The sequence below is a fragment of the Pinus tabuliformis genome, chromosome 2_2 (assembly GCF_031772625.1).
Source record: "Pinus tabuliformis cultivar Carrire ecotype Pingquan chromosome 2_2, CPIR1, whole genome shotgun sequence".
Taxonomy (NCBI): domain Eukaryota; kingdom Viridiplantae; phylum Streptophyta; class Pinopsida; order Pinales; family Pinaceae; genus Pinus; species Pinus tabuliformis.
Window position 1 is genome coordinate 1,062,108,125 of NC_142300.1, and position 13,447 is coordinate 1,062,121,571.

General features: G+C 33.7%; 1 protein-coding gene across 1 annotated transcript; it reads left to right on the plus strand.

The window, feature by feature from the left end:
• The first annotated feature begins 11,819 nt into the window (after nt 1-11,819).
• On the plus strand, nt 11,820-12,719 carry LOC149197053 (putative UPF0481 protein At3g02645). The gene has a single exon (XM_089408539.1). The coding sequence runs from the start codon at nt 11,820-11,822 to the stop codon at nt 12,717-12,719; it is 900 nt and encodes a 299-aa protein (XP_089264665.1).
• Nucleotides 12,720-13,447: the final 728 nt, after the last annotated feature.

Below are 13,447 nucleotides of genomic sequence, written 5' to 3' on the forward strand. Positions count from 1 at the left end.
TAAAGAGGATGTCCTTGGGACTTGAGTGGATGGCATCTAAACATTCAAATATCCTTGAAGGCATTGAATTTGTTGCACTTGTGTTTGATTACGGTTTATTGAAAGATGCCGAAGAGATTATTGTAGTGATGGAGTCCCTTGTTAGAGTTCTCAGGTACTTCAAGTATTTTAACTTTTTCATGTTTTAAATTTCATTTCAAGATTATTTTTATTTTCAATGTTTCATCTTAATTTAAATTTGAAAGCTTGAACTTTCAGGATGGTTGATGGTGACAAACCCGCTATGGGTTACATTTATGAGGCGATGGACCTCACAAAGTAGGCCATCAAAAAAAGATATGGGGATGAGGAAGAAAATTATATGCCTCTTTGGGACATTACTGATGCACATTGGGATAAGAAATTGCATTCCCCCTTACATGCTGCTAGGTACTTCTTAAACCCATAGTATTTTTATGATAAGAGAAAATTTAATGAGGATGGGGAGGTTCACAGAGGACTTATGACATGCATGGAAAGGTGCTTCCCTAATCCAGAATTTCAATGTCGTGTCTTTTCCAAACTATAGGATTATAGAACACCACCTAGATTATTTTCCTATATGAGTGTTATACGAGAAAGGTCTAAGGTGTTGCCAGGTGCCCTTTGAGGCTTGAATGCTTTATCAGTTCATTAAATTTGTTTAAAATTTATTTTGTATGTTAAATGTTTTATTAAATTTTGTTGTCTTTTTAAGTTTTTACTATTTAGTATTTATTACATCTATTCACGAAACCTTTCCACTTTCTAGGTATTTGGTGGAAAAACTTTTGTAGTGATACCCCAGATTTGAAGAGATTTGCCATTTGAATCTTAAACCAAGCATGCAATGCTTTAGGTAGTGAGTGCAACTGGAGCATGTTTGAGAAAATACATTCCAAGAAGCGCAACCGATTGACACAAAAGAACTTAAATGACCTTGTATTTTTCCATTATAATCTACAACTTCGCAACAAGAAAATACTAGGTGAGAACTTGAATTTGAAGGTTTCATAATCTGATTTGGGATTTAAAGTTTAAACTTTAAAATTTGAAGTCAAACTTAAATTCACATTTCAATTTATCATGATAATGATAGGTTTGGATCATTCACCAATAGACCTTGAAGAGATAGATTTGCAAACTACAAATGTAGCAGATTGGGTCCAATTAGAGGAGGCTCCTCTTTTAAGCCTACATGACTTGAAGAACTTTGAGAGTCAAGAAAGTGGAGGAGTGGGAGGAATCACTTCTAGTTCTCACTCTTAAGAGTCTTAGACTCTTAGTTACTGATTTTTTCTAATTAGTATACAGTTGTTTGTAAACTTTTAGAAGCAGTTGCTTCTAGTTCTATGTAGTCACTAGTTAGGAGTCATGACTCAGTACTTTGGATCATGTTTGGACTCATAACATATATGAGATGCTTATTCATTCATGATATTTTGGATATCTATTGATATTATGAATTGTTTAGACATGGCTTTACTGAATATCAATGAAAAATGTTTTTTTTTTTAATTCAAGATATGTGTATATTTTTATTTATTGAATTCACTGATTTTTTCCCAATTTTTTCCCGATTCTTTCCTGATTTTTTTCCGATTTTTCCCTAATCTAATTAAAACTCTTAGCTCTTTTTCCTCACCTATTTATTCTATATTCCGAGTCTGGTAACATTGGTTACAAGTTTCATTCTTTACTTATGAGTGCTAAGGTGTGATAGAGAGTGCCAATGCATGCTAAGGAGTGTTAGGAAGTACTACGACAGCACAAGGGAGCGCTAGGTAAAATGCAAGGAAGTGAATGAATATGAGGGTGTGTTGGGGAGTGTCAACCAGTGCTAGTTGTCATGCCAAGGAGGGAGTGACAAGGTATGCTAAGAATGGGTAAGGCATGCCAGGGAATATCAGGGAATGTCAAGAAGTGCTAGAGTGTGCTAGGTAGTTCCAAGGTGTGCTAACATGTGCCAAATAGTGCCAAGGCATTCCAAGTGCTAAGACATGCTAGGATGTGCAGGGTGCCAGACTATGCCAATATGCGTTAAGGAGTTTCAAGGCAACACAAGAAATAACCAAGCTAAAATGAAAGGAAATGAACACATAAGAGGGTTAATAAATCAAGACTTTATCTTTTTCCAAAGGGGCATGCTAGGCACACTAATAATATGTTCCAATACATGCCAAGGGCCAATGTGTACCAAGTGCTAATTTTTGTCAATGCAATATTTTACCAAGGAGTTCCAGGGCATGCTAGGGACTACAGGGAATGCCAACACATGATAGGGGAGTGTTATGATAATCTATGGCATGCCAACATGTGCTTTGGTGTCCTACCCATGGAAATGTGTTCTAGGTACAAAGATTTTCTAGGTACAAGATGTTCCAAGACATGCGAGGTGCCAATGAATGTTAGTGTATTGTTCCAAAGCATGTTAAGGTGTGCCATGAGTATTGAGGAGTGCTAGGCCTCTCTCATTAATAGAATCGACAGAGCTTTATTATTTATTAAATAATATAGTTCCTACACACACTAGTGGAACTTTATTTAAAGGAAATTTTCTAGATAATAAACCTAATAAAGATGATCCATGTGTTGACTCATAGGAAGACTATATTCTTATGACTTGAGGGAATTGATACACACTAATTACTTCTTAACAAATTGACTGGCTACTATAACCACTATGACCTTGGACACATAATGAAAAAGACTCCACAACAATGATCTTAAATCATTATATTTTGATAAAAAATATAAAGTAACAGGTACATAGCATCATCCAAAACTCATTGGAATGATCAATGATGATGAACGATTTTTGACCGTCACCAAAAGTAACCAAAAAGAGCATTGGTGGGGGTAAATAAAATATCGTCACTCGAAGTGTCACCAAAGAGAGAATTAGTGATGGGCATTTAATGACCCTCACCAAAAGTGTCACCAAAGGGAGAATTAGTGATGGGAAATTATCGACCCTCACCAAAAGTGTCATTGAAAATGGCTTTGGTGACAAACCTTAAAGGACCATCACTATATACACTTACAACAATGATTTTTTAAATACCGTCACCATATGTGACATTGGTGATGGACCTTAAAGGTCCATCATAGGCATGAAGTGTCATCAAAAACTCATTGGAATGATAAATGATGACGAACATTTATTGACCGTCACCAAAAGTAGCCAAAAATATCGTTGGTGACGGTCAATAAAATATCGTCACTAGAAGTGTCACCAAAGAGAGAATTAGTGATGGGCCTTTAACGACCCTCACCAAAAGTGTCACAAAGAGAGAATTAGTGACAGGCCTTTAACGACCCTCACCAAAAGTGTCATTGAAAATGGCTTTGGTGACAAACCCTAAAGGACCATCACTATATACACTTACATCAACACCTTTTTAAAGACCGTTACCATATGCCACATTGGTGACGGACCTTAAAGGTTTGTCACAAGCATGACCCTCACCAACGAAATTTTTTCTTGTAGTGAAGGAACTCACCGTGGGCTTTTCTGACTCTTTATAAAAATTCCATTGTCCAAGGGTATAATGAAAAGTTTTAGCCGACATAATAATCTAATAATAAAAATGCAATAACTCAATATATAAACCTTAATAACATAATTTAGGGTTAATGTGAATCTTGTTTAGGAATTAACATTATTAGAGTATTTTAGAGTGTATAGTATCAAATTATCCTAATAATTTTAAATTTCTATTCACAACTTATCTTAAAACATAATATTACGAAATTCAGTAATAGTGGATGGTTAAGTAAATCACCTAGTATTAATATGAAGGGAAGCTTTTGACAATCATCTAATCACAAGATGTAATTAGAAGAACTATACCAAATTAGAGCAAGGTGAAAAATATATATTATTTACATAATAAATAAATCAATCAATCATATCAAATATATATTTACTAGTTGTCCTTATTAATTGTTACTATTACTCTCAACATCTATCTATACTTATTAATTATTATAGCTAATATAATTAATAATAGATAATATGTAACTTTTCTTATTAATTATGATCATAAATATCTAACTGGTTGAACCACAATCTCGCCTGAATGTGGATCACATATATATAAGGGTAGATATAATGGTTACTATAGATTCTTTTTAATTCATGTTAACTATGTCTATGGATGGCATTTTACAATAAAAATTGAAATTATCATTTCTAAATTACAATTAAGAAATTCATTTAATAAACCATTTAATTTGAAAAGTAAAATATATTATATATTATTAAAATCATAATAATATTACAATATTAAAAATGTAAAAAAATGTTATATACTATTATATTCTATTTGTTTTTAAAAAAAATATTACATGTTGTCAATGTAACATCTTATTTTATATTAATATATTAATAGAAATCATGATTCTCAATTAATGAAAAAATGGGTTTTTAAACAATTAGAATCCAATCATCTATATAACACATACAAACAAATATAATCCAACTAGCACAACCACATTAAAAAGATTATTGTGGTTGATATAAGATGAAGGATTCATTTGTATCTAACATTGATTAATATATAACAACGAAAATAATAATACAAAAAATACTATTGCAATAAAAATACTATTATTATCATTATAATTAATAATTATTATTTAATATTAAATGCTATTTATTATTATTTAATTTGAAATTATGAAATATAAACATGAACTAGGAATATGAACCCTTAGATTAATCAACTCTAGGGATTGATATTATAAACCCGAGAGAATAATAAAGCCAAGGGGTTAATACTAAAACTCCAAGGGATAATAAGCCCTAGGAATTATTACTAAAAACCCTAGGGTTTATATTCCCTTGGGTTTTTAGTATTAATCCCTTGGGTTTATAATATCAATCCCTTGTGTATGTTAATATAAGTGTTCATATTCTTAGGGTATACTAGTATTCATAGGTTTATAATATTAATCTCTTAGGTTTAATATAAATCATGGTCAACCAAGAGTTTATATATCTTGGATTTATAATATTAGTCCCTTGGGTTTAATAATATTACTTCGTTGGGTTTATAATACCTTGGAGTTTTATTATTAACCCTTGGGTTTATTACTCCCTTGGGTTTAGTAATGTAAGGGTTGACATATTCCTAGGTTTTAATAGTAAAACCCCAAGGGATTTGTTAGGTCCCTATAATACTAGTTTCACCCCCTTATTGTTATTGTTAGTGTAGCACCCTTATTTTTATTGTTGTGCACATGTAGCCCCCATATTGTTATTATGGTGCCCCATAGAAGCCCACTATTATTATTTTTGTGCCCTTACATTATTATTTTTATGTAGGCTCTTATTATATTGTGACCCCTTAGACTCCTATAGATACAAAGGAGGTATCAGCATTTGTATCATCAAAGAATTGTTCATTCATATAATGTAAAGAAGGTTTCCCCCTAGAAGAGGATATTTTTTAAGTCGTCAATCTATCTTTTTATGATGGTTGCATAATATTTGGTATCAGAGCTTTGAATTCTATGGTTTCGATGCTTCAAATCGGTCATCATTGAATTTGTGCTATAAATTTTTTTCTATGAAGCTTCAAAAGTTAAAATTATTACCACGTGGAACCAAAATATTGGTGAACTTCTTTCCAAAATTTCAGATCTTGTTTCATTATATTTTCTGAGATATGGTCCGAAGAAGTTAGGGTTTTTGCAGGCTCTAGAATTCAGTCTCAAAGAGGTGACCTATGGAAAATCCTCATAAATTTCATTTTAGGCATCATATTTACCTTATGTAAAAAGTGGCTAAAAGTGAGAAAACTATAGTTTGTCATGCAACAATTTCAGGGCCGAAGGTTGAGACAATGACACGTGGCATCTTGTGCAACTTCAGTCTACTGAACCAATCCATAATCAAGCCATCGTGGGATATTTGGCATAACTCTATATTGAAGAATCTAATATTGGTTTGAATTGTGGAATTGGAAAAACGATTCATAGGGATACCACAAGGAATAATTTTATACCTTGGAAATCTTAAATTTATAGAGATACAACAATTTCAATATCGATCTCCTAGAAAACAAGAAAAACATTTGTATTTTTTAAATGTTTCATAACTTTTATTTGAAAAATTTGTTTGAAGGACATATTGAAGCATAGATATCAGTATTTGGTTCTAAAATTCCTTCAAAACAAAATAATTCTACACCAATTTAGCCCTCAGAAATCTCTACTATGACTCATGAAGAGTAAGAATTGGAGCTTGACATATCAAAATTATGGGACCAAGTGCAACAAATTTCGCTCTCAAAAAGAGAAACCAAAGGTGACATGGATGGTTTAAAAGGGGACATAAATGGCGTAAAAAGTGACATGGATGGTTTTAAAATAGAAATAAAATGTGACATGAAAGGTTTAAAAGAAGACATGGAAGCAATGATGAATGTCAATATGGAAGGATTGACAAAGTTGTTGCAAGAAAGGATTCTAGGTGGTGACAAGGTAATCCATGAAAATCATGATGAGGACAAAAGGAATATGAACTATAATTTTAGAGACTCCAATTTGGGGTTTAAGAACCACCACATTCCAAAGGTAGATATGAGGAAGTTTGATGGCAAGGATCTGGTAGCATGGATACTACAGATGGAGCAATATTTTGATTGACAAGATGTGCAACCCTCACAAAAGGTAAGTATTACATCTCTATATTTAGAACACAATTAGTTTGTATGGCATGGATAGATTTGTTCTTGTAAACCACTTGTCACCTGGTTAATTTTTATGAACGAAATGATAGCACACTATGAATATACAAAGTGCAACACCTTCTTTAACCAATTTATAAATCTCATACAAAAGGTTTCAATAGCGGAGCACATTCAAGACTTCCAAAAATTGAATATTAGGGTAACAGATATTCCAGAGGATCATAGGATTGATGTCTTCATAGGGACTTCAAAAGATAACATCCAATAAGATGTTAACCTTTGTGAACCTGATTCATTGGAGAAGGCATTCAGGGTGGCAATAAAAATTGAAAACAAAATTATGGCAACAAGGAAGTCTACCACTCACAACTATAAATATGGAAGTGTTTTTGCTCCTAGTGTTCCATGACCTACAAGGTTGACACCACAACAATTGGAAGAAAAAATAATATAAGGGTTTTGTTACAGTTGCGATAGAAAATACACTAAAGGTCATAAGTGTGTTGAGAATAAATTATTATACATATATTGTGAAGAGGAGGAAGAAAAGGAATAAGAAACATCAAAATAGGAGGATATACACCACGAACCAACACCATATAAAGAGGAAATGAATCCGACCATATCTTGTAATGCATTGGTAGGAATTACCAGTCCTCAAACTCTTAATGTAGAATGATATATCAAGAATAAAAAGGTAACAGTGCTGATTGATTTGGGTAGTGCCCATAATTTTATTCATTGTAAGATAGCCAAGGAATTGAATTGCTTCCTATATCCAGCACCAAAGTGTAAAGTGATGGTTGCAAATGGAGGAACTATAAGTTTCTTTGGAAGGTGCCATAATGTCAAGCTAACCATGGGGGAATATATATTGAATAGTCCAATTCTTTCCATTCCAATGGGTGGTGTTGATGTTTTACTAGGAGTCCAATGGTTACAATCTTTGGGGACGATAGCTTTCAATTTTCAAGAAATTTTCTTGAAATTTTCTTGGGAAGGAAAGGAAGTTGAATTAAGGGGTATCGCAGGAAAACCAGGAAATATAATCATCTCTAATGGCATGACAAATATTTTGAAGAAAGAACAATGGGGTATAATTTCACAATTATGCTCAGTAGAAGTTCAAACATTGAAATCTTCTATTTTTCAAGATCTCCAAAAAGTCTTGGACAATCATTCCAAGGTGTTTTAGACTCCTAAATTCCTCCCACCTATTTGTGATCATGATCATGCTATTCATTTAATTCCAGGAATCGTTTCTCCAAACATCAGGCCTCAAAGATATCCTTATGCCCAAAAGAGTGAAATTGAACGTATGTTTGCAAAAATGGTAGAGGTTGGTATAATTCAACCTAGTCAAAGTTATTTCTCTGCTCTAGTAGTATTAGTGCATAAGAAGGATTGATCATGGCATATGTGTCCAGGTTATAGGGAGCTCAACAAGCTCACTTAAAGATAAATTTCCCATTCATGTCATTGATGAATTGTTGGATGAATTACATGGAGCAATTTACTTCACCAAGTTGGATCCTCATTCATGATATCATCAAATTGGAATGAAGACTAGAGACATTTCGAAGACAACATTAAAAACACATAAGGGTCGTTATTAATTTTTTGTCATCCATTTTGGCCTTACTAATGCACCTTCCACATTTCAAGGTTTGATGAATTCCATTTTCAAACCCTTCCTTAGAAATTTTGTGTTAGTAATTTTTGATGATATACTAATCTACAACATGTCTTGGAAGGATCATGTTCAACATTTTGAGAGGGTGCTCAAACTATTGGACGAGAAACAATTATATCCAAAAACCTCTAAATTTTTCTTTGGAGTACAAGAGGAGGAATATTTGGGTCATATTGTATCTCATGTGGGTGTTAAGGTCGACCCTAAAAAAATTAAAACCATTAAGGAATGGAAAATCCCCACAACCATAAAGCATCTTCGAGGATTTCTCAGGTTGACAGGGTATTGTCATAAGTTTGGTAAGAATTGTGGGAGAATAATGCCACCTCTAACATCATTACTGAAGAAAGATACATTTTATTGGACTCGAGAAGCAACAAAGTCCTTTGAACATCTTAAATATGCAATGTGCCAAGCACTGGTCTTAGCTACGCCATACTTCACAATTTTTTTATTTTGGATTGTGATGCCTCAGGAAATGGAATTTGTGTTGCTTTAATGCAAGAAGGAAGACCCATTACTTTTGAAAGTCGTCCAATGAAAGGAAAGTATTCACACAAACCTATTTATGCGAAGTAAATGTTGGTAACACTACATGCACTAAAGAAATGACAATCTTATCTAATGGGAAGACACTTCAAGGTAAAATAAGATTGTGATAGTCTTAAATCATTTTTGGAACAAATATTATCTTTAGAAGAGCAGCAAAAATGGGTGACAAAGATGTTGGGTTATGACTTTGAAATCATCTACAAAAAAGGGAAGCAAAATGTTGTTGCAGATGCACTCTCAAGAAAAGATGAGGATGTGGAAACATTGTTTTGTGTCATTTTTTATTATGAAACATGAGTGGATAAATTAATCAAGCGATGAATAAAAGAATTATGAAAAGGTGTGGTCACTTATTCAAAAGTTACAGCAAGATCCGAGTACATTTGATGCATTTAGCTAGGAAAATGATTTATTATGTTACAAATATCGCTTATATCTTTATAATAATTCCTAACTCAAACAAAATATTCTTTTGAATTGCACACCTCTCCCTTAGGAGGGCACTTGGGATTTTTAGAAACTTACCATAGGGTCAAGAAGGAATTTTTTGGTACGACCTTAAATATGATATTCAGAAGTTTGTGGCAGAATGTTTGGTTTGCCGAAAAATAAAGTTGAGACAATTAAGACCCCAGGTTTGTGACAACCTTTAGCCATTCCAAGTCAACATTGGGAGGAGTTCTCAATGGATTTTATCACAGGTTTACCCGAGTCTAAAGGAAAGAGTCTCATCATGGTGGTAGTTCATAGAATTACCAAGCATGCACACTTTTGTGCATTTTCTCATACTTTTAAAGCCAGTACAATTTCTACTGCATTTATGGAAACAATTCAAAAGCTTCATGGAAACCCAAAGATTATAGTAAGTGACAGAGATCCCATTTTCACTAGAAATTTTTGGATGAAATTATTTTGTTGTCTTGGTACTCAATTAGCTCATAGCTCATCTTATCATCCTCAATCTGATGGAAAAATCAAGATAGTGATCAAATGTTTATAAGGATATCTTTGTTGTTTTGTATATGAAAAACAAACACAATGGGTCAAGTGGATTAACTCTAGCTGAATGGTTGTATAACACTTTCTTCCATACTATGGAAAAAATGACCCCATTTTTTTCCCTTTGTAGATATCATCTACCATCCATTACATCACAATTAAGAGAAAATTCTAGGGGTTCAAGTAGTGGAATATCACATCGAAAATCATCAACAAGTTCTCCAACTCTTAAAGGATAACCTCACTGTGTCACATAATCGAATGAGACAACACGTAGATCAACATCACAATGAAATAAGTTTTGATGTAGTTGACTGGGTATTTTTACAACTACAACCATACAAACAAAAGTCTCTCAAACAAGCTAAGAAGGAGAATAAATTATCACCCAAGTATTGCGGTCCTTACAAGGTGTTGCAAAAGATTGGTATTATGGCATACAAATTGGAGTTATCTGCATCTTCCCGAGTACACTCAATTTTCCATGTTTTGTGCTTAAAGAAGGTTATCAGTATAAGCTTCTAGTTCAATGAGTACTGCGAGAACTTGAGAAAGAAGGAAAAATCATATTTGAATCTGAAAAGGTCACAGAAATAAGAACCCAACAACTATGTAATCGATCAATTTTAGAGTATCTCATTAAGTAGAATAACTTACCCATTGAAGATTCTGCATGGGAGGATGAGAATTTTATACATAAGCATCCAAAACTACTCAAGCATTGAGGAAAACACTTTTTTGAAGGAGAGGGGCATGTTAGGTCCCTATAATACTACTATAGCCCCCTTATTGTTATTGTTGTGCCCATGTAGCCCCCATATTATTTTTATGGTGCCCCATAGAACCTCACTATTGTTAATGTTGCGCCCTTAAATTATTATTGTTATGAAGGTGCTCATTATATTGTGACCCCTTAGACTCCTATATATACAAAGAAGGTCTTGTCATTTGTATCATCAAAGAATTGTTCATTTATGTAATGTAAATGAGGTTTCCCGCTCGAAGAAGATATTTTTTAAGTCGTTGATCTACCTTTTTGTGATGGTTGCATAAGAGGATTATGAACCAAAAGAAATAATATGAACCCAAGGGATTAATACTAAAAACCGAAGGAATTATTAACCCAAGGGAATAATATTAAACCCTAGGGATTAATATTATAAACCCAATGTATATAAACCCGAAGAAAAATATTATAAACCCTAAAATAAACATGGTTGATCATGGTTGATTTTGAGACAATCCTTGTCACAATGCGACATTAGATCATGGTTGACCATGGTTAACCATCTTTATTTTAGGGTTTATATACCTTGGGTTTATAATATTAATTCCTTTGGGTTTATAATCTCTTAGATTTAATACTACAAATCCAAGGAACTATAAACCCTATGTAATAATATTAAACCCTAGGGATTAATATTAATTACAAACCCTATAAATAATATTATACCCTAGGAATATCAACCTTTAGATTAATAAACTCAAGGAATTATTGTTATAAACCCAAGAGAATAATAAACCTAAAAAATTAATACTAAAACCCCAAAAAATGATAAACCTAAATTACATAAACCGTAGAATATTAAATACCATCACTCCTAATAAAAATCCTCACTCTTAAAGAAATACAAATAAATATAATCCAACCATCTATGTAAAAGAAATACAAATAAATATAATCCAACCATCTATATATACCACATAGGATTAAATGCTACTTAGTAGCATAGCCATCTTCATGCCAAAAGCGTACTATGGGTCCATCTAGCTAGCTATGGACTTATTCCATCTATATAACACGTACAAACAAATATAACCTTGTTTTTGCTGCAGCTGATATACTGGTCGACATTTTGATGCTTGACAACCAAATACCCTTGGTCGTTCTCCGAAAGCTACTAGAGTTGGAGCTCAACTCGGCCGTTGATGTCGAGAAGTTACTTTTGGATGTGCTGGTGAGAGGTACATCGTTGTTCAGCTCTTTCTGTTATAAAAATATTGATATAGAGCAATGGTCGTGGCCAAGACCAGTTGAAGAAGAAGTTCATCATCTTTTGGGTTTCTTGCACGCTGTCATTGCTTCTCCCCCAAGTTCCACTCAGGATGAGCGTGAAGATCAAGGTGAGAGTAGCATCTCCATTGACTGTTGTATTAGCGAGTGCATTAGAATGCTCCAAGGCAAAAGCAAAGCACAGAATGCCGCCAAAAGCATCCCTCATGCAACAGAATTAAGAAATGCTAGTATCAAATTTTCACCACCTCAGACCGGAGGCATCAAGGCGATTAGGTTTGAGCTGAAGAGAGCCACAATTTTTCTTCCTGTACTTTGTATCATGGATGAGACAGTGATATTATTCCGCAACTTATTCGCTTTTGAGATGTGCAAACCATCTGATATCAATTACGTTAGTTGTTACGTGAGTCTGATGGACGAATTGATCGACTCGGATAAAGACGTGGCTCTGCTAAGCAGAATGGGCGTCCTTACACACGGGCTGGGGAGTGAGAAAGAGGTTGCCGACCTTTTCAATGGTCTTGGCAAGGGAGTCAACGTGACTACGGGACAGGTCTTCCGGAAACTGAGAAAAGATGTGAATGCGCACTACAAAAACAAAATGAAGGTCCACTTCGCAAAGCTTGTGCAGGATCATTTTTCATCGCCTTGGACAGCTCTAGCTTTAACGGCGACAACTGTCATACCGTTGCTCACCCTGCTGCAAACGATCTTCACAATTATATCGACATATAGGAAGTAAACGCTCTCCTCCCCTCCCCTCTCTTTTACCATCCAAAAAAAATAATTATGTGTAATTGATGTGTACTTGGTTGTTATAGCCAAGATTGAACTTTCGATGATGTTGCCTCACATTTTAGTTGGTTTAAGTGATGTGTACCGAGTACAGGATCGGAGAGCGAGTTTTGTATGGGAGATATTAACTTCTATTAGGTTTGTCCAGCAGATATTAAGTGATGTGTTGGTGTAATTTCCATGTGAAATGAAATGTTTGGGTAGGAGGTTGTTAATTAGTTTCCAGTTTTAAATGTGGTTGAAATTTTATTTTGATTTTTTCAATTTAAGGTGTGGGTGAGATATATTTCAACTATCTAAGGTATCAAATTGAGATAGTTAATTGATCTCAAAGGCTTACTTATTGTATATATATGAAATATTGTATATTGAAATTATATAAATTTTATTTTGGTGTAACCTTTTTTTATAGAGAGTCCAAAAGTATGTGAGAAATGTAAATTTTTAATCCTCGTAGATATGTAAAATTTAGAGTAATATAAGCATGTGGATATATTTTTGTGTGTTCGTTACACTCTGTTTGTAAGTGTATTGTCAACGGCCATCTCTAAACGATGAGGCTGGTCAAATCTGACATTATCTTCCAAACTCACGAGTTCTTCATTTTCAAGGGCTTGGAAATGCTGCCTATAATCTTGATGCAGACCTTTCTCGAAATTTGCATGAATGACAAAG

Bases quoted from the DNA above. Each gene is read 5' to 3' on its own strand.
- LOC149197053 (XM_089408539.1), top strand. From the start codon at position 11,820: ATGCTTGACAACCAAATACCCTTGGTCGTTCTCCGAAAGCTACTAGAG.